Genomic DNA, 22,023 nt, shown 5'->3' with positions numbered 1-22,023 from the left:
CACAAAACACAGTCCTAAAAAAATCCACACTGAGATATTTTTCTTCAAATTCCTCCGAACAGGTTTTGATATCAGAAGGACTTGGGAGATATGCCAAGGATCCCAAGTTTGTCGCTGCCACAAAGCACGAGATAGCAGATGCATGTGAGATGACGATAGATGAGATGGAGAGTGCAGCCAGCCACCTGCTGAATGGAGGAATGTCCCCGGGTATCAATGGGGTAAATGTGTTTCCCCTTCTGACTCCAAGGGATTATGAACTGCCGGACACCGCAGCCAGCTACAGTGATGAAGAGCCAGAGACAGAACCCAGAGGTCCTTACGAGGAGGACCTGGCAGACGAGATGATCTGCATCACAACTTTATAGCAGAGGCTGGAGGATTCTGCACATTAGGACCCTTATAGATTTGCGAAAATTTAAAAGAAATGCATCTGTTGGCTCTGACCCAAAGAAGTGCCTTTAAAGTGAAGAGAAAAGGCATAGGGATGAGAGACACACAAGTCCTGTTCGTTTAATTGTTCTCCACCTGCCAGCCGTGGAGGTCACAGCACAGAGCCAGTTACCATTCCTGTTGAGCACAGAGGGACAGACTGGATCTTCCTTCCAAAGGCTTTGACCTGATGGTAATATACAGGTTCTGCCTGCAGCCAGTCAAAGACAATAACGCTGATGCCAGTGAAAGAGATGGACCAACTGGCAAAGGTGTGAGATGCTCTAGAGGGTGGGTCTCTAAGGGTGATGACAATCAGATGTTCGATGTCATTACCTCAGTCACTTTTTTAAGGTTTGGCATATCATGCAAGTTTTCAATGCAAGCATAGAAAGGCATATCTCCTCCCATAGTTTTTAGAATAACTCGACCCCTTCGTCGTTAGCGCAGATCGTTTAAAGATCGCTAGAGCTGAGTGAAATAGTGAGATAGAGAGCTGAGTTGCACCAGATTATGCAGGAACTAACAGTCCTACTTATAGCATCATTCAACTTGAGATATGTACTTTTCAAGCAACTAAAGCATTTGTGATAAATGCACTAGCAGGCAGGTTATTTTAACACTTTAGAATAGCCTGATTAATATTTCATAGTTGATATGCTGTAAATTGTATTATATAACAAAAGAAACTTTGTAAAGAGATATTCTATATTTTGTAATTATGTATCATTTAAAAGATCAGCAATATGGACCCTTGTGACTCATGTTATACTATAAAAGCAGACTTGCATTATTTTATTAGGTAAACTGTTCGGATATTTATTTGCTTTTTTTTTTTGCCAATATGCACCTTTTATTTTGCCTATGACGACAGCATTCTTTAGAGGTTCTGCTTATGTGGCGACACTACCGCACAAGATATGCTTTGTTTCCTTAGCATAGGAGTACACTTGTTACTTCATCAAACCGACAATGGAGCATTTTTAGAAGGCAAGCCTCAAGGATCCAGTGCTGAAATTTCTCACAGATGTGACGAACACATTTGTTTGCATATTTTGTGCACAGTATTTTAAAATGCGTAGTGCATTAACAATGCTGCTTTTTTCAGTTGGCTTCGGAGTCAAACCTAGGTTTTTGTCAGCCCCTACTGAAATGCCTTTTTGCTGCTGAAAGAACGAAAACTGATAGATGGTAATAACAGGGATAAATTAACACTTTCAAAGCTCATGCTGGGAATTTCACTCTTTGTTGGTCATGGCAGGGTTTCGTTAGACCTTTGTACCGAATCTTAGCTATCACATCTTAGCCTTCATGCTGTATGTGGAGAGGGCTTAGGTGGCAGAAGACACATGCACACATCCAAGGGCCGGAAACAGCCCCAACATGTGTTCTAGGTGAAAGTACTGAGGGTGTCCTGGTGTCAGGATGCTGCAGAGAGGCAAAGCAATACTAACCCCCACACCCCCAACCTTTCTTTCTCAGCCTCCCTGGTTCCTGCGTATAGTATACCTCGTTAGGCATTGGTGAAGACATATCATTGTCACAGCTTATCTGTTTGTCCCAGTATCCCACAGTGGATTCGTTGAGATTAACTAGGGCTGAACGTGGATTTTAGTGTGACTGTATGAAAATGAATGGCAAACCCCACACTGGGTACGTTTAAATAAAGGAGTAGCTGGAGCCCACAAGTTTAAAAACACAAGGCAACAAAATATCTTTTAACCATTCATCATCCGTTTTTCTCTTGCATAAAGATACTGGACTAAATAAATTGAGGTGGGCTATTTCAGGCGTTACCATAGAGCGTTTAAGGGTTAATGTGACCTGCTGTTGTAGGCGAGTGCATACTGTACTCTAATTCAACCGAATACTGTCATGAAAATGTAGGTTTTCCATTTTGTGTGCACATTGAAAGGGCTCTTTGAATTGTTTGTGAGTAAAAAAAAAAAAAAGTGTTGTAGTCCTTTTGTTGATAACTGTCATAAAAAGGACCAATGCACATAAAAGGCACATTGTACTATTCGTAGCAATTACAGTACTGATGAACTGAAGATATGCATTATTTTGTAAACACTTTTAAAAGTTGTGTTAAACTAAAGATTAAAAGAACTTACTTTTACCTCATGTCAGGGATTCCTGAAAAAAGAAAAAAAGAATATAATGATTTGGTTCAGTCTACCAATGGTATTTAAATATTAGCACATAGCTGTTTGTCTTTGCACAAGTAACTGTATAGTGCTTTTTGTTTCTCCCTTTTCTAAACAGATTTGTGTATTAAGGTGAGACAATTTTGTACTTTTTGTGACTGTGTGTATGGTTTAGTGGAATCTATATTTGTCATTTACACCTCACCTCATAATGCTGGGAATGAAAGAGTATTAAAAACATTTTTCAAGGTGCACTGTTCCTCTGTTTTGCAGGTAGGAGAAAAAATAAAATAAAATGATCAAGTACCAGTTTACAGAGAAACACATGTTGATTTGAACGTTTCTATTAGTTTTCTTCATCTTGTTATGATTATAATTACTATTACTACTATTAATGTTCAGAAAGCTGTATTAAAATAGAAGATAATGTAATATATGTACAATATGGAAAGACCCATGGTAATGTTCTCTACTTGAAAGTCTTGATATCTGCTCCTTAATGTTTTTATTGAGTAAACATCTTTTCTCTTAGTAGCAAATGCTTTACTATAACCCTCTAGGTTTTGTATCAATACATTTTTTGTATTTTTTATTTTATTTTATTTTGGCCTTGATTTTCTTTGAATCGATACTGATATTTTATTTTCTATTGATCATCATTGAATAAACTTATGCTGAAATGCTGTTCTAATCTCTTTGCATTCTACACTTTTTAGCAGACAGACAGTTGCTGTGAGTGTCGCCTCGCAAATAAAAACAAATAATTCAAACGCATAACTTCACTGACGTTTGTGTAATGTGACAGAAGACGTCTGCAAAATGAATTTTTACAAGCATGTTGCATTTGCACATTTCAGGAAGGAGACACTTTGTTTATCTCCACAGTTGTTGTCGCCTCCGATGCCTCATCGTCCTCCCATGGCTCTTTCCCGCACATCAGGAAGGGTACAGCGTATTTACGGAACTAAAGGAAACATATATCACAGTCTATTATTGTAAGTCAATAATAACATTTCTGATTTATCAGCATATACAGTAGAAACTATGTACATTAGATAGGCTTTTAGATTGTAGGTTATATCATATACAACAAAACAAACACTAACAGTGATATTAAAGTGTGACAAAATAAAAATAACTTTTAAAATGTAACTCATTGCCAACCCTACACATATGCTTTAAAAAGAGAGTATAAACATATAATAAGGCTTTTGTAAGCACAGAAATATGCATTTAAGAAAAAACATACATGTCTGTAACTACAACCCCTCCTGTGTGTCTATTGTGTCTATTGAAAATATGTTTTACTGGCTTTATGGGAGAATTGATCATATGTGAAGGTAATTGTAAAATTAAAAATAAACAAAAATAGACTCTAAACCCTTTGCTCGTTTTAAACTGGGGTGAAATGGTTTATTTACTGTAGACAAATTTAAAATTTGCTCATTAAAACTGGAATATTCAACGTAAAATATATCAAATCTGTAAGTTATATAATACCAACAGAAACAGTGTTGTATTTATTCCTGTATTTCCTGAATAGCTGTGTAATACATTTTATCCCCACTGGGTGGTGCTCATGTGACGGAAAAAAGTTGATTCACTAGTTCCCCTCAATGTGTTTACCATATCTGGCTGAATACAATTATTACCTGCTTATTGAGGTAGATATAGATGATGGGATTGTACACAGTGCTGCTCTTGGCCAGATAAACAGGCACTGTGCCCACCAGAGGATGAATCTTCACATCTGGGTTGTACACCACAAGCATGGCCAGGGTGGCATACGGCATCCAGCTGATCAGAAATGTCAGGACCATCAGGATCACCATGGACGCCACCTTCATCTCCCCTTTAGCCACTGCGCCACCTTCCACACAAGCCATCTTTGATACCTGTAAAATGGTGTGTTACTGATAGGGTCACTAAAGACATTTAGAGAGGAAACATCTCTGCAGTAAGATTCAAGACTGAACTGAAAGTGACAAGAAGCCCCAGCTAGACACTAAACACTTTACTGAACAGGATTAGAATTTTAAAAAAGCTGGTAAGAACTGATTTAACCTTTAAAAAACAGAAAAATAAAACACAGTATCATAAAGTTTACACACTTCTTATCAGAGGTGGGACCAAGTCATTGTTTTGCAAGTCTCAAGTAAGTCTCATGTCTTTATCCTCAAGTCTCAAGTCAAGTCTCAAGTAATGTCAGGCAAGTCAGAGTCGAGTCTCAAGTCACTGGTGTAAAAGTCCGAGTCAAGTCACAAGTCTGAAACTTTGAATTTCAAGTCCTTTCGAGTCTTTAAAAAAAAAAAACAACGAAAAAATAATGTTGCAGTTATGCTAAATGTAAATATTAGACCATGTAATTTTAAAATCTGTGTTTTTCTCAACACATGACAAAATAGTGAACTTAGAAAATATACACAAATTGTGAAATTGCACCTCTTTAAAATGCAGCTCAATTAAACTTAGCTCCAAGAATAATTTTCACCGACAGTTCTGAGATAAGCTGCATGTTATTCTTGGATGCGGTTGTAGGACCGGCTTTAAAATCGCATGACAAAAATATCATACACATTAAAAAAAACTGTATCACCAACGTAGCCTGGAAAACATTTGCTAGTTAGATGAAGTCAGCTATCTCATCGTAGCATATTTATATGCATATTTATAATTATACGGTTCTTGGAGTGAGTGCATACACTCATGAAGTTTAGTAACTTCAGGTCACTGCAACAAGCCCAGGTACAGTTTACCGACGGATGGGTACAGGACCTTGAAATGCACCGTGTAGAAAGTAAAGACCATCGTACGTATCATAAGTTTACCAGTCTCACAAATCGTCATCATAAATACACATTCCTTAACCGTTTATTAATAGGACCTTTGAGCTCAACGGTAATTAATTAGTAGTGGAAATAATTTCTGGTAGCGTCACAGAAATGTAGCAGTGACAATAATACTGTATGCTGTAATCGCACTGGGCAATTAGTGATACAAAAAACCTGTTTTATCCTGTGAATAAAAGTATATGTTTTTGTCAATGTACCATAATAACAGAAGCGAAACGCAATATTGTGTCAGGACAATTCACTATTTATGCACAATAAATAAAGGAGCATAGCGCGACAATTTCTGTTCAGCGCCAGACTTGCTTGTAACCTATATCACCAATTATGTTAAGAAAAATGACGCATTAACTACAACAGCAGACTGACCTTTGTGGAAATGCTTGGAGCAGACTAACCTGTGAGCTGGAGTGTTCTGGGACGTTATATTTGATCTTTGAATGGCTGCAATCCAGGCCACCCGTCGCGTCTTTGTTACTTCGGAAACATGGCTCGAACAATTTCTCTTCAACGAGGTAATCCGATAACAACCGATCTCTTTACCCGTCGGCTTCCCGTGGCTGTCATGCGACCGGCTATTGCAGTTAATAATACAACGGCTTCTTGTGTTTCTTTTTATCGCTGTATAACTGATTTTAATTGAAAGCCTGCGTGCGCTAGTACCGCTTGCCACGAGTTCCCAGAATCCTTTGCGGTTCTACCCGTGAATGACGTCACATTTTCAATCTCTATATAATATGCATGTTAAATTTTGTATTTGGGGTAAAATATCAAGTCTTTTCAAGTAAACCGGTTCAAGTCCAATTCAAGTCCCAAGTCATTGGTGTAAAAGTCCAAGTCAAGTCACAAGTCTTACAACATTTTTTCAAGTCAAGTCTAAAGTCATAAAATTAATGACTCGAGTCTGACTTGAGTCCAAGTCATGTGACTCGAGTCCACACCTCTGCTTCTTATAGTATATTGTCTTTATTGTGAGTAGTATGTGTAGCCTAAAGCTGTCAGTTAAATATGATAAATTTAAAAATAAGAGATTTTACTAGTGATCAGAGTTATAATGTAAATTCAAACACATACTTCCATTGCGCTACAAATCCCGCAGATGACTTTAACACCATAACTTAAAAGTATGTGTGTTATTTTTTCAACGCTATAATAGCTCACCCGGTGTAACGTCCACATTAGCTTGGTGTAGGATACCAGGATGATGGCAAAAGGAACAGCAAAGCACACCGCAAAGTAAACCACGATGTAGGAGACATTTTGAGGGTCTCTGTTGTGCCAGTCTGGCGCACAGGATGTCCCAACACCCTCCAACTCATACCTTCCCCATCCAAACAATGGAGGCAGGTTCCATGTCAGGGACCACAGCCAAGATAATATAACACCTCCAACTGCATGCTTCTTTTGGAAGGTAATTTGTCCCAGTGGCTTACACACCACAAACATCCTCTCCACTGCGATCAGAGCAACGGTGCACAGAGATGTGATACCTAAAATAAATAAATAAGTAAATAAAATAAAATTTGAATTTTCACGGACGCTAGTGGAGGTGAAAGTACTTTTAATGACACTGTACTCCATGTGGTATTCTTTGAACTTACCAAACAAGGACACAGCAAAACCTTCCATCACACAGCCTGTTCTGCCCAGGGAAAAGTACCCTTGGGCGTTGTTGACCACAGAAAGCACTCCTCCGGTCATGGCTGTGCCCAGATCAGCCACAGCCATGTTCATTAGAGCATAGTTGAGCGGCTGCCTCAGCTGCTTGTACAGGAGGGATACAATAATCACTGTAGCGTTGAGGGTGATGGCCGGACCAGTAAAAATGGCCATAATGATGGACAGAATGATGTAGCCAGCCCGTGGAAGAGAGGGTTCCCCCTGCGGACCCAGGTAAAAAGAAGCATTTTGCAAAGATCCAGAGTGCTGCATGGATGCAAAACTATAGGAAAAAAAGTGGTATGGTCGTCTTTTCTTCCCTGGAGGTGCTCAGAGTTCAATATCTCACTACTCGAGTGTGACAGTGGAGATTAGACGACTCGAGTCTAAGAATAAATCCTCCAGATCTGGACTTACCAAAGAGTAATTCCTCCAAAATGATGGTCCTTGATCCCCCACCCTTTTCTTAATTGTAAAAGGATTTAAACAGGCAGTGCTTGTTGCTGCGCTCAACCCACTGAGCAAGTACAGAAGAAAAGCAAGACAATACAACAAAAAAAAAAATACAATAATATAAGATTATTTGTGACTGCTCCCCCTCACAGAGGACAACTAAATCAGACTGCTGATTTAGTTGTCTGTGAAATGCTTAGAGAGAGGTGTTTCACAACATGTGCTAACTACTGTAATTAGGACTGTGTGCCCCAAAAAGTTGATTCTGTTCATCTAGACGTTGCGTTTTCTGTGGGAGAAACATTTTCTCACTCATCCTAGTGACTTCTTGAGATGAGGACATATATATATTTTTAAAAAAATCAAACTGTAACTTTTTCAAATATGCATCTTTTAGTGCTACTGCTCTGTATAGAAAAAGCATAGGCATAATTAAACTCTCTAAGTTGCTAATTTTGAATACAGCAGCGTAAGAAACATGATCATCTTTCTTGGAAATTATTTTTTAGATCAATAAAATGACAGTAATAGTGTAACAAATTAGTTCACATGTGATTAAATTATCCTTTTTTCTTCAAGAGTAGTTTTATCTTTAGGATTTGAGTGAGTTGGGGAAGGAAGGGTTATACAAAATGGTCCGAGGATTTAAAATATTTTTCTCTTGAATGTTGGCATAAAAATGTCTTCAACAAACTTAATTTTGAAACTATATTACTAATAACAGATTTCTGTCAGAAAGCAAAACATATATATTGAGTATTTTTATAGTCTCTATGAATAAAATATTTACTTCAGGGTGACAAAGCCATGAAGTGCTTGTTGTGTAGGATAATGACAATGGTAAATATATCATTGCATTAATTATATTATGTGGAATTAGTTTGATGTGAACAATTTTGTCTCTCTGTGTGCAACAAAGTTTATTCTGAAGGCTGGCTTAAGACTAGTTCTTAAAGAGAGATTCGATTAAACAAGCGATGAAGTAACCGGTTACGTTTTAGCTACAAACTCATGTAACGGGCTGTTTGGACTCAGGATTACGGTGATGTGCTATTAATAACTCTGTATTAAAGTTCCAACCCAGAACTCAGACAAACAACAACAAGATGCAAACACTTTAACAAGTGCAAAGGTTAGGTTTGAACCTAATCATCAAGTAAAAATAAATATTTTTATTTGATCTATATTTATTTATAACAACACGTTACAAGTGTAATATTACTATTATATTACTATTTCAGTGCTAGTGGCACTCCAATTTCGTTGTACTCTGTACAATGACAATAAAGGCTATTCTATTCTATTCTATTCTATTCTATTACTAATTAATGTGTTACACAAATTCACAGCAGTGATTAAAAAGTAAAGAAAAAAACACAACCAATTTTTGATGATGAAATGTGATCTGTATTTATATGTTAGACTTAATAACATATGGCACAGCAAGCCAGAACAGTTCACTCAGTCATGGCCTTTGCTGAATACATAAGACTGAATGACCATTGGAAGTGGCCTGAATTAAGTTATCCGCAGCTGCTGGGGTTGCAAGGTGAGGTTAATCCTCAAGATTATCAAGAGAACATGCCAAGAGGTGTCCGATGTTTAACCCTTTAAGAGGCTTATTTTCAATCAAGTCAAGACACAGATTACAACTGTTTGGGTCGTGGGTTCCAGAGCACTGATGAAAAGATTTTTTTTTCTTTTTTTAATTCAGATGATAGCACTTCTCTTTCATTTTGAAACAAAATCTTACCTAAGTGGTAAAAAAAAGAAGCCCATCCCACTATCAGAGGCCGTACTGTTGTCGGTTAACATTTACTTGAATTCTTGGAAATTGTCTCATCCAGGAAAACTTTACTTTTCATACCTTCATGAGAATGTTAAAACTGTTTTCAGATCACTGAAAGCACTTTGATATTGAAATGTTGTTGTTCGAAATTACTTCCCCAAATTTTTTTGGCAGATTTGAACACATCCAGAACATCTCCTGGGTAAATCTATCTGCTCATAAAGACCGTGTTGTTGTTGACAGCTCTTGTTGTTGACAGCTCTTAGGAAAGCTATTGTACTAATCTTACTTGTGTAACTAGAGAGCACTTTGTGCTACACAGTGTGTTACTGTGTCACTACTCCTCACTCCATGTTCCTTCAGTGCCCTTGTTTGACTTTTCTGACTTTTCTGTTTTTACCTTGATGCTATTGTTACCCTGCTAATAAAGTATGCACACAGTAAAATTAACAGCTGTTATTTAGCTTGCATGTAATATTGTATTTATGCATGGTATAACATGACTTTGGTGGGTAGATCTGTGTTTAACAAAACAATGTACGATAAATAAATATATATATTATAAATTCTGCGAAATAAATTTGGAAATATTTACTTTTAGTTGAGGACAGTAAATACAGATACTCACACTGCTTTCAGTTAACCATTTACTCTATGTTCATTTTCAGAGGCACAACGGTAATTTGATGATCTAACTTAATTTCAAAGATAATATTTGTAATATTTAATTTTAATACTTTGATGTCAGTTGCTGTGTTTCCTCTCTTGAGATGCTTTGCCAGATCTTTACTGCAGCCACGTTTAGTTGCTGCTTGTTATCTGAGATAATAAGCAGCTGAGATCAGGTGACTTACTTTGCTAATAAAGAACATCCCATTTTTTTGTCTTAAGAAACTCACTATCCAAGTGCTTTCTGGTCTGTATAACATTATTTGGCTGAATCTAAACAGAGTATAGGCCTGCACACTTCAGCCTCTGTACTTGTATCTCAAGTCACATCATCAACAAACACTGATAGCTTAGTTCCACTGGTAGCCGTACATGCCTGTGTGATAACATGGTCTCCATCATGTTCATCAGATATTTGGCATGCTTTAGATAGCTGATTCTCTCCTTCTCCTTAATTTTCTCTTCCCATCTTTCTGGTGCCAGTCAATCATGGTATCATATCTCCAAACAGAATTGTGGACTTGAGGATTATTTTAGATGTTTGTTTGTTTGTTTGTTTGTTTTTTACAGAGTCTAACCTGGCCTTTTTGTTCTTGAGTGTATTCAGTGTTTGCAGCCCTCTGTTTTTCCCCATTCATGAAGGTGTCTCAACCATTACTTTCTTAATGGTTATCATTCAGCCCAGTTCAACATTTACACACCTACCTAAAAGTAATGCATATAAACACCAACTGCCCTAACAAGCATGTAGTCTCAGGTATACCTTTAGCTCAAGGCTGGACAGTAAATGAACAGACTCCAGAAGAGCCCAGACAGTCCAAGAGGTCAACAAAGCACAAATACTCCAGGGTCTTTTCAACTACAGAAGAATCAAGTTCAAGCCACTCTAAACTAAACTAAGTCTGTTTAAAAAAAAACAAGAACAAAAAAACAAGCCTGCATTTAGGCAACTTGTTCAGATATCAGGCAACATAGATCCATATCATGACAATAGAGGTCAAAGGGCATGGACCAAATCCATCCCCCTCACAATATTATTATGACTACACCTTGACTACGTTTTACTGCTTGGAAGTCTGTCTTTTGGTGAACGTTTTCTGGGGTGGGACCAGAGGGTCCATGAGGACCAATATAGACTGGAAGTAAAAGCAATCAAGCTGGAGTTCAGGAGGAAAAGTGTCAGGGATCAGAGAATGATCAAGGAAATAGATTGCTTTCCCCTAGAATCACGTTTTTTTCTGATACACTATAAACAGAGTTGCTTAGACAAACCTCAATTGATCATATTTGATCTCATGCTGCTGTAAATCAAACTCAGCACCTGATTAGCTGAATTATGACTTAAGCTAATCAGACTCTACTTTCAGCTGATAGGGGCAGTAAAATTTACAGATCAGTAAATAAATTTTTACCTGAAAACACAGATTTATGCTTAAAAAGAGACCCTGGAATAACTCGGGTTCTCTATAGGCTGCTTTACATAAAACACTGCAGCGACGAGAACAAGATATATTGAAATATACCCAAGCTGCATTCTGTGGGTGGAGATCATAAGAAATGTAGTCAATGAACTCTGTATCCTAATACATGAAAACCTCAAACCATGCCACTGCTTGCACAAGGACAGCACACCTTGAGCTACAGTAAGCGTCTTGAACTAGCTCGATAAAAGCAAAGGACCTTAAGGATAATAAGAGCGAGTTGCTTTTATTTACTTAATTAAAGCTTTCTGGGAGCCGCTGAACAGAGCGGGCGGTCAGAGAGAAGACATTGGATGATACTGTCCGTCATCCAACATGCGGGCGCCTTATCGACACGTCGCAGGCAGCAGAGGCTCCTCACAACTTTGATGTATGATGCAATTACTAAACTAATAAAAGCTTCAAGTCGAAACAGGATTCCCGGTGAGGTGATGGTGGCACGGAGGGGGGGGGGGAGGCGTGCTGCATCAACCCGCCTGCTGCCTTGACATCATTATCGCCTCCTAATCAGCCTTTAAGGTGCAGGACGATGGGGACATCTTTCGGCCTGACTGAATACCAGAGAGTGAAAACTGCGCACAATCCAACACTTTTATTGCAAGCCATTTAGTTGCACCTTCACTGTTTCCACAAGAGAGGAGCTTATTCACAACTCCCCAAATAATTCGCGGGACTGACGTTTTTAAAATAAAGTTGCACTGAGTGACCATGATTGATTCATTCGGCAGGATTTCATCCAATCATAGACGAGCTTCTTTCCCCCCCTCCACGGTTACCCATTAGTGTTTCTTCTCTTTCATTCTGGTTGACTACCCGCATCTTCGCTAAACCAAATAACTGAATGTTTTCTTCTTCCTTTGTTGTGCAGCCAGTGCGGAAGCTTGCGGAAGCTTTCATCACATCTGCAGTCTCATTATTACCCGCAGAGCCACAATTTATGTGAACAATGCCCCCTTCAAACGCCAAGCAGAATTCATATTTAACCATTTATATGTGTTTAAAAAGAGGAAGTACGTTTTGCACCACCTGATTACCTTTATACCGGCAAAAGATTGGACACTGGAGGCAGCACGGTCCAGCGGCCGTGTACAGTTATACTGCTGCGTCAGCGTTAATGCTACAACTTTAGGACAATTCAGTGCCAGTTTCCTTCGACCTGACAGAAGACAAGTACAGAAGTAAAGCATTGTGCTTCTGCAGCTCAGAGTCTCATACACCTGTGTGCTGCTCTGCTGAGGTGGAAATGAAAACGCATGAAGTCTTGCTAGATATAAGTGATCTCCTGCCTCTCCGAGCTTTTCAGGCTTTCTCACACACAGAAATCGCGATTCCTGCACCGGAGAGCCGAGTAAGGGCTTTCCCCCCATTTTCAGATAAGGCAATGGAGCAGAGAGGTTGGAGAGACAAGCTGGAGTGTAATACTCTCTCTCTCTCTCTCTCTCTCTCTCTCTCTCTCTCGTCCATACAGCGGTGTACAGTAGGATACGTGCTGGCAGAAGCGCGGGTTTGAGAAGGTGCACTGGGGTCGAGCGGTCCAGCACGGTGCCGGGACTGGATTTTACTGTACCCACATTTTATAAAGAGAGTTGGAGATGGAGGGAAACTGGAGGATCCTGTTCTCCCACGTGTGCAGCACCAGCTTTCTTCTGCTCTGGATCTTCGTCGGCTTGAATGTGGTAGAGGTGGTAGGGTCCCAGCAAGGGATCCCTCTGTCAGTGTGAGTGAGAAACTGCTGTGCAACTTTGATTCGCATTGAACGTGTCGATTTGTGACTTACAGATAATTAAACTACCACAACGTCCGCGTTTCAAATCATGCATTATGTTCTAGATTTAAATAAATGTATCTAGTAACAAACGTATTTTGCATCTCATAAAATACCGCTTGCCTCTTGGATGTATGTCAAAAAACGTTGTAAAAATTAAAATAAGGTTGAGGAATTTAGATATATCTGGAAACTAAACTGCAGACCTAAACGTTCTTTGCAGTGAATGCTACCTGTTTATCTACAGTTATACCTGCATTTGCTGTCATAAATGTAAGCATGACGCTCCTATTCATTTTTCATAAAACAAGACATTTTAATATGATGGACTACAGCATCTTTTTCTTAAAGGGAAATTTTTTTATCATTTTATTTTTTAAGAGTTGCAATAAAGAAGACACACTCTTCATTATAATAACACACATAAGTGTGAAGTGTTATAGCTGGAATCCCCACCCAGTCCTATACAAGTGTAATCTAATAATTTAATGCCCACATAACTGTTTAGCTGCAAGTGATTTACATTTTCTTTGTTATAACTATTTGTAGGCCTATTTGTAGCAGATTGTAGACACCTATTTCAATGCTGTATAATTTAATGAAATAAGTTTTTACCAAGCTTCATTTGTTCTGAAAATGTCTAAATGAAAGACTGTAAAATCTAAAATAATGTGTAAGGTGTAAATAAATCTAGTTTCCACTGCAGTTAACGCTCACTTATATGGAAGTTAGTGCTGTGCATCTATCTGTAAAATATTTTAAAAATACTTTTTTTCTCCTAGCAAGTTCATTTAAGGTGCAATTTAATGTGAAATGGACAGATTTTGAAAACAAATAAAAACTGTGCAAAGGAAAAAAAAATCTCCCCCTTTGGATATTTGAGAAACCATTTGGGAAGCGCTAGAAGGATTATCTTTTTACCAAAGTTTGTTTTGCACATGGAGACAGTTGACCTGCAACACATTATTTTTGAAAACATGTATTCAGTGTTTCATGGGCTTTTTAAAATTAGCATATCATTAAATAAATCTACTTCCCATTTAGGAATAAAAAGGCAAGTTTGTCAGCTGAAATGATGTTAATTTAATATTCACAGTGCAAAATTTTGATGCCACGTAGACGTTATTTACAGTTTAATATAAGAAGGTTCAATAACTGTAGTTTAGATCATCAGATTATAAACTTTTATCAGGAAAGTGAAGGTTTATGATAATCTTCTTCAATAATCTCACTGATCATTTCATAAAGGAAGCTTAAAATGATAGATCAAAAGGATTTTATATTTTAAATACTCAAAATACTCTCTACTCTATTGTCTTGTCTTGTTAAATTTTGCTTCTTCTCTTTTATGTAGAGAACTGTTGGATAAATTGCCTTGTCGTTTTCTGTCTTTTTTCTTAGCGTAAAGCTTTGGGCCTCTGCATTTGGGGGAGAAATTAAATCAATATCTGCTAAATATTCTGGTTCCCAGCTACTGCAAAAGGTAGATTTCCTTTATGTTATTTTTTAACATGGATGGATTTTTCCTTTGTCTGAATGCCATGCAGTTACATCCATTGTATGCTGTAGTGCTATCTAATGACTGCAGAGACATTTCCGTGTCTCAGCTGAATGCTGATGCGTTATTCTGGAGGAGACTCAGGTGTGCTTGGTAGAGCACTCTGTGTATATGTGTGTGCATGTGTTTTTGTGCGCATGCACACATTTGTGTGTGTGTGTGTGTATTTGTTCATGATACGGCCCATTAACCATGGCTCTGATTCCTCTCTCATCTCATGTCTCCAGTTAACTCTCTGGAGTCAAGAGTTTCAACCTCTGGATATGATTGTGACAAGGGGACAAATTAAATAAGTGTGGTGGAGTTTGATAGAGGGTGTAGGGGAGTGACAAGATGAACAAGTGAAACCTCGGGAGAATGAGCGACGGTCCAATGCAGTAGATTTAACTTTCTGACCACATGATGGCAGAGGTGTGCGCTGTAGTCACAGGCCTGAGGTGTAAAAAGGTGGTCAGTGTTCATTCGGGATGAATGGTAAACTGCAGGTTTCCCTCAAAAGTGACCAAACCAGGGACTGCAAAGCAAACAGCTGTAGGAGCTGTGCATGAATACAGAATAGCTGTGCAGGCTTATAGCACTGTGTGCAAAGACTTCGAATTATTATTTTTTTACAGGGTTCAGGTAAAAAGATTTAAAAGAAAAAAACACCAAATTATTTGCAGTAACCCAAGTGAGGGTTTTTCAATTGTATTTATAAAGCACCAAATTACAACAGTCACCAAGTGCTTTATGATGTTAGGTAAAGACCCTGCATGAATATTAGGATGACAGTTATGAATCCCAGCGTTTGGGAAAATAACATGCAGTCATGTTTTATTGCTGCTAACAAGTCAAAGTGGACATTCTCTGTTTTAATGGCTGTGTCTCTGGAAATCTTGTAGATTCTCCCACGTATTTAGTCTAACTTCAAACTGCGGAATCATCTAATTTTGAAGTGAAAAAAGTTTAAAAAAAACTTTGTATGTTGAAAGGTTGTACAAGCAATTTCAGCTTAGCTTGAAGAGATGAATGCTGTAAGCATGCCGCGTGTCTCTAAACTGAAAAGCAACTTTTACTGAGTAAGTTTTTGAGTGTGCATACTCCTTCTCCTGACCTTCTCACTTAAGTGTGATGTAATGCGGTGCAGTGCAGGAGCTCGGCAGTGCTGTATAGCTACAGTTAAATATTCAGGTTCTTTTTCACTGTATCGTAAAGCTGTTCTTTGTGGTGGTGTCATATTCGAGTTATCCTTTCATATGTGTGGCAATAAAAATAGGGAAATCTTTAAATTTATGTGAGGCTTTAATTACAAAACTGGTATAGAGGACTGTATTACAGTGTTTCCATTTTTCTTGTCAGAACACTGTCATCTTCCCTGTCTGCTGTTTATAACCTTTACTTTCCTCTTGTTAAGTACATGAATCTGTGCATGACTCTTGCTAATACTAATGCATTGATCCACATTGCTATTTTAGGAGCTGTGGGCAATCACAGCGCCACGTCCAGGTGTCAACTCCAGCTCTGAGGGCACCACCTCAGTCAAGGGCAGCAGCAGGATTAAGAATCCCGCCTGTCTTGGAGGGTGGGAAGAAGGCGGACTTCCCAGAGGAAGTCCACGCAAGCATGGAGAGAGTGTTCAAACTGCAATTAGAAGACGTCTTCAGGGTCCCAGCCTAGGATCTTCTTGTTCTGAGGTGACTTCTTTTGAATTTAAGCTAAGATGTGTGGTTGAAAGTGAAACACAGCTGTATATAAAGCTCCCCTTCTATTTTTCTTTTTATCAAATTGGAACAAAAAAGACTTTTTCATGATGCCCTGCAAATATATACTTTTTTTTCTTTGTCTGTATGTAAGCACTTTGCTTATGTTGCGGTTCATGGAGGCATATCTGGAGAGAGCTGTACTGAACCAGTCAGCACAAAGCAGTGAGCTGTGAGGGAACTGACGGGTCGTTAGGGGCTGGTCATTAAGGCTGATCATTAGATGCTTTTTATGGTGATTTACCCGATTTCACAAAGAAGGGGGAAAAGACTGGCTCTTCCGGCTCCCAGCACTCAAGCATTGGTCATTACTCTAATCAATAATAGTGATGAGTGTTTTTGATGGATGGGGCTTAACCTCCACTTGATGACTTGGAGGGGTGGGAGGTAGGAAGGTGGGGGTCTGGGGTGGGACTGGGGACTCAGGGTGCTGGGGCGAGGAGGACAGGCGTGAAATGAACTGTTCTGCTCCACTGAAAGTCCACACTCTTCCTTTCAGTAGGTAATTTGTCGCCTCATGTACTGGTTTGTGTGTGTTTTTTGTATATCCTGTCCCCGTAACATGTAATATTGGACGTGCTACGAGCCTTTAGTGGCTTGTGTTTATTTTTAGATACAATTGCTGGATGTGTGCATGAAGTGGCTGACTGGAGAGTGTGGGAGGATCAAGCTTTTTATTTTTACTTGGCATGTGTGTGTGTGTGTGTGTGTGTGTGTGTGTGTGTGTGTGTGTGTGTGTGTGTGTGTGTGTGTGTGTGGCAGGCAGGTGTGGGATTATGTAATGCTATATTCCTTCGAGCTGTGACGGGCTTTGTTCTGTATCACTGGAGGTCCTGTGCATCCAGCAGAATCAGCATTATGTGAGGTGTAGTTCATTACCCAGAGTCGCCCAAGCTTGACACGTTATTATCTTTCTTCTGTGCTTTGACTCCATTTCAATTACCCTCTTGCCATGCATAGCCTTCAGATCCAGCTCCACCCCCTCCCCGGCCACCCAACATGGCCTTCTCCAGCCAATCAGCGAGGAAGATGCGGCATGTGCAGCCAGTAACTGAGACCAGATAAAGACCATCAGTCATTTTGTGTCCCAGCATGGATTTTATGTTCACCTGAGACTAGCTGCATGCAGCCCGTCAGCCAACCTGTGAAAGCTTTTAAACCTTGTTTAACAATTTACTCATTTCTATAGTGGATACAGTGAAACAATAAGGCTTAAATATGCATACAAATATACACACAGAAGATGTTAATTATCTGTTTCTTTCCCTGTCATGCTGAGTAAGATCTAAGGAATGGGTTAATCAGTCTTGAGATCTCATTACGTTTAAACTATGCTCTCCATGTTACAGGACACACAGCTGTTGCCCCTGTCAGCACCACACTTTATGATTCTTCTGGTTATTTTCAGAAATATAAAGAATTCGAAAAGTCAGTCAGAGTGGAAGAGATTGATGGTATGAAAGTGGTCAAGAACTTGGCTGTGAAGATGGAGGAAATGTTCCGGAGAAAAGCCGAAGCAACAAGGGTAGGCCGTGTTACTGAATTTTTATTTATCAGAAAAATACATTTATAGTACAATATATTCATTTCAATTTGTCAGGGTAAGGGCATGTATGGGATAGGGGTGAAATCAGTCTTTTTCCTTTCCTTTTTTTTTTTTTTTTTTTGCTGAAATAAGGTTTTTTGTTTTTTTTGTTTTTTTTGTTTTTTTTTTTTCAAATTCTTCCCTTCTCATTTACTTAACTTGAGCTTCAATGTTTAATGTTTTCTGACGCACCTGACAATTAAAAGCAGCTCTAACTGTGTCAGTGCGAGTTTAGCTTTGAGAAACAATCTGGAGTCTGATCAAGTCAACAATTTATGCTTATTTTGTTTCTCATAAAGGGAGTATGAAAATTTGCAGGAGTTATCCTCAGTAACAGTGACCACAATGACTTTTGCTGGCTTTGCTTTTTTTATGTGCATTTTTTTTTTGGTAACAATAATACGTAACTTCGTGAATACCAGGAAGAAAATAAAAAGAGTAGTCACCGATCTGAGAAACTTTGAGAGATTACGTGGATCTGAAGTGTAGTCGTGAATGTAGTCTGTTACAGTCTGGGCCTGAGGTGAAGTCAAGCCTCACAGCAGCAGCCTGTCTGCGACCTCAGCGCACAGGAGCTTGTAACCATTTTAATGCTACGCCTCGCACGAACTGCTGGGAAATGATAACGTTTATCTCCCTGCGCCTTGTCCCATGTGCGCGATAATTCATGGCAACTCGGGCCACAAATGACACCGGATAAACAGATTTAATTTAATAAAAAAACCCGGCTGGAATCAGTTTGAAGTGCGGCTGAATAATACACATTAAATATATAAATAAACGGACACGTGCAAAAACAAAATCAGTTTCAGGTTTATCTCAGTCTGACTGCGTCGTCGCTTTGCTCCAAATTGAAAATCGACGCTGTTCTCAAGTGTTAAGGGTGAAAAAAAGACATTCATACACAAGCCTACCACAAAAAATAAAAAAAATAATAAAATAAAATAGATTTAACCTATTTCCTGCTGCTTTTATTCGACAACTGCTGACACCACTAGAACTCGCTTTGGGGTCAATTGAATTTATCCTCAGGAGTCGGCGGAAAAAGCCGCAGTTGTGTTTATATAGCAGTTTGTTTTGACACGCGTGACAGATGTTAATTACCTGCTTACCTGCGGTTTCCCGGGAAACCCGGAGTCAAGCATATTTCTCTGAATCAATCTATTCCAGAAGTTAGCTCTGCTTTGGTGAAAGGCATCAAAATCCCGTTCCAACCTGCCTCCATCAATCATTCCGCTCCTGCTCTCTGCAGCAGTTGCCTATATTTTATGTACATTTTCCCCTTTAAAATGCTGCGAGGACAGTCAAGAATTAATCGACTGAATTTTGAGAACATATCATTTTCGTAAGTTCTGGAGAGCGCTGACAGAAATCTTCACATGCTGCCGATTTCATTCTAAGATTTAATTTAAAGCAGTGCTACGGTCCTCGATCACGTTCCTCTTTGGTGAAATGTCATTCGCTGCGCTTTGGAAATTATCGAGGAGCAGAGCAGTGTCCAAACAGCAAGTCTGAGAAACAGAAAAAAAAAGCAGCAGAGTGTTAACGCCTCGGGGGAAATTTGTGGGAGTCTCGAAGCTACGCCAAGTTTTACGCAGTGTCTTAACAGTTTCTGTACAGTCACCATGTATGAACGGAAGAGTTTGTATATTTTAAACATGCATTTTTTTTAAAGTTTTGCTCTTATTAAGCAACACTTCTCTCCTCTCAGCGACTCGTGGAGGCGGCCGAAGAAGCGCATCATCAGCATGAGGAAAATCCCGACCTGCAGGTGAGGCTGCAAAAGAAAAGGAAAGGAAAGACGTGATTTTTTTTAAAGTGGCGTGTCACTGTCATAGATCACGATGAATCATCTTTTAGTTGGTGAGGGGAGGAGCGGCTGCAAGGTGAGAGAAGGGTAATAGGCCCTAAAAGTCTTTAATTGCGTTGGCAGCGCCCTTCACTCTGACGTCCTGCCAGCGGTTTGATACATAATGTTTCTTTGATAAGTCAAGCCTCACACAGTGAAGGCTGCGGCGCCAATACTGCCATAACTCATAACCATGTTTTTTTTTTTTTTTTTAATTAGGCTGCAGAGCCTTTAAGCTTTTACATACTGTAATTAACACTAACTAGAACACAGTGGAGATTAAGATCTATCTCACCCTCTGCGAGCACAAGTATGGGCTTCGGGTTGTTGTGCATGGTATTATATTTTGTAGAACCACCAATTTTCCCCCTCAGGTAAGGTAGTCTATTAGAGGGCGGTCTGTAGGTTAACCAGAAAGAAAAGGGAAGGGAGACAAGTCATTCTAAATTTAATTATACTTCACAGGATCTGCTCATGCGCTCGGGCTTTGTTGGGGACATTATTTAGCGGCTCTCAGTGCGCGCTGAGAGCTTCCCTGGTCTCTGCAGAGGGAATGCAGTATTTCTGGCGTTTGTTACCGCTCTCCCTCGCTCTCTCTCCGTCCACTGGACAGAGATAAATGAAACTCTTTTGCGTGGCGCATTGTTTCACTTCCATGGCTGCAGATTGGAAAACCACTCGAGCAACAAAACACTGAAATAACTGGAGCACTTTACAGTTAATAGAAGCATTTACATCATATGAATACATTCTGTCACCTTGTTCTCCTGTCCATTTCTTTGCTGTTCACATCCACAGAACAAGAGGGACAAGAGGGAGAGATGCTACCTTAAAAGAAATATATGACCAGTGAAATAAAGAAGTATTTTTGTCTTTAACCTATTTGAAACGGTTTGGCTTATACTTAAATACCCCCAACCTCCTCTATTTTATATTTAAGAAATAAGATCTGTAGGAAATGTGAAGATTTATCAGACTCAAAGCAATAATCCACAAACCAAACTATATCTTTTATGCATTTATGTATTTATGAGTCCCTTCAAAGAAACACAAATATTACATTCTTTATATTTTTGTCAAAAACATTATTTCCTGAAATATCTGAAGATCTTATTTCATTTTTTTGTTTTTTATTTTTCAGTTTTTCGTGATCCTCCCGTGGCTGCATTGGTACACATAAATTGTTGCACACTCTTAGATAAAAAAAAGTTCTCATCCAAGCCCTTGACAGTTATCACACAGGCCTATCACACAGCCATTTCAGCTTAAAGGCCATAAAAAATAATAAGGAAAATTCAATATCCATCTGCGGTAATGATGTGATGTCATTATAGTACTCCTCTTGGCATCATTCAGCCAACCTCGCCTCCTCTGACACCACACATTTTTCACGCACCATTTCACTGACCACAGTGAGATAAGCTGGCTGCTCTTATCTCAGCTGCTTTGTCTCAGGACACTCGGATGTTTTGTGCTGACCTGAGTGCAATTCAAGGGTGTGTGGATCCAGTCTGATGGTGTAAACGAAACATTTGTACAGTAGAGCCTTATTTAGTTTCTTTTTTTTTTTTTGGGGGGGGGGGGGGTCAGTGTTCCTTTCAGTAGGCCTAAAAGAAAGTGTTAAATATTAAAATATGAGCAATATAAAGTTGTTGTTCATAAGATCATTCCTTTAGAATTATTCTGTCTCCTAATACAAATGCATAACAAGACACATCAATAAAATTGTTTCATACAGGCTCTAAATTTCTCTAAACATTAAAACAACATAAAGTCTGACTTTGTGCATGTTTTTAAAAATACTTTTAAGGCTTTGTGAGAATTCCTTTATTTCTACTTCAGATGTTTTAAAAAACTGGTTTAAAAAACTATGTTTGAATCTGAATCACTTCATTTAAACAACAACAACAACAAAGGTCTTTATAGACACCACAAAGATTTAAGTTTGTATAATCACACTCATATACAATTATGCTAATTTTCTAGTCATACTTTTGTTTTTCTGTTCTGGCATTTCATTGTGAACCATTTTGTGATGTGTATCTCTA

The 22,023-nt window shown here is 38.9% G+C and overlaps 3 protein-coding genes across 16 annotated transcripts in view; 2 read left to right on the top strand and 1 right to left on the bottom strand.

The window, feature by feature from the left end:
- Positions 1 to 3,259, top strand: part of cacna1da (calcium channel, voltage-dependent, L type, alpha 1D subunit, a) — a 63,697-nt gene extending 60,438 nt beyond the window's left edge. For all 9 annotated transcript variants that reach the window (XM_014412920.3, XM_076884030.1, XM_014412916.3 and 6 more), the window contains one exon: positions 63 to 3,259. In XM_014412920.3, coding sequence (XP_014268406.3) covers positions 63 to 368 — 306 coding nt within the window. In that variant the 3' untranslated portion in view covers positions 369 to 3,259. The remainder of the gene's footprint in view (positions 1 to 62) is intronic.
- Positions 3,260 to 3,342: 83 nt separating this feature from the next.
- On the bottom strand, positions 3,343 to 7,426 carry LOC101487248 (parapinopsin-like). The gene is made up of 4 exons (XM_004548860.4): positions 7,030 to 7,426; positions 6,590 to 6,918; positions 4,232 to 4,474; positions 3,343 to 3,543 (listed from the first exon to the last, which is right to left on the bottom strand). The coding sequence occupies exons 1-4, from the start codon at positions 7,358 to 7,360 to the stop codon at positions 3,433 to 3,435; spliced, it is 1,014 nt and encodes a 337-aa protein (XP_004548917.3). The 5' UTR covers positions 7,361 to 7,426; the 3' UTR covers positions 3,343 to 3,432.
- Positions 7,427 to 12,983: 5,557 nt separating this feature from the next.
- cacna2d3 (calcium channel, voltage dependent, alpha2/delta subunit 3) overlaps positions 12,984 to 22,023 on the top strand; it is a 39,153-nt gene continuing 30,113 nt past the window's right edge. For 5 of the 6 annotated variants that reach the window (XR_013098645.1, XM_076884032.1, XM_076884031.1 and 2 more), the window contains exons 1-5: positions 12,984 to 13,196; positions 14,646 to 14,727; positions 16,257 to 16,475; positions 17,950 to 18,066; positions 19,838 to 19,897. Coding sequence is in view for 5 of the 6 variants with exons in the window: in XM_076884032.1 (XP_076740147.1) it covers positions 13,072 to 13,196; positions 14,646 to 14,727; positions 16,257 to 16,475; positions 17,950 to 18,066; positions 19,838 to 19,897 (603 nt within the window). In the remaining variant the exon portion in view is untranslated. The remainder of the gene's footprint in view (positions 13,197 to 14,645; positions 14,728 to 16,256; positions 16,476 to 17,949; positions 18,067 to 19,837; positions 19,898 to 22,023) is intronic. The other variant, XM_076884035.1, reaches the window with a different exon arrangement.

The sequence above is a fragment of the Maylandia zebra genome, linkage group LG5, assembly GCF_041146795.1.
Source record: "Maylandia zebra isolate NMK-2024a linkage group LG5, Mzebra_GT3a, whole genome shotgun sequence".
NCBI lineage: Eukaryota > Metazoa > Chordata > Actinopteri > Cichliformes > Cichlidae > Maylandia > Maylandia zebra.
This window is presented reverse-complemented; position numbering and strand designations above follow the sequence as displayed.

Excerpts from the sequence above, each read along its gene's own strand:
- LOC101487248 (XM_004548860.4), bottom strand. The coding sequence starts at position 7,360 with ATGCAGCACTCTGGATCTTTGCAAAATGCTTCTTTTTACCTGGGTCCG. Across the intron at positions 4,475-6,589 it reads TAATGTGGACGTTACACCGG|GTATCAAAGATGGCTTGTGT; the intron begins GTGAGCTATTAT and ends ACCATTTTACAG. Across the intron at positions 3,544-4,231 it reads ATATCTACCTCAATAAGCAG|TTCCGTAAATACGCTGTACC; the intron begins GTAATAATTGTA and ends TGTTTCCTTTAG.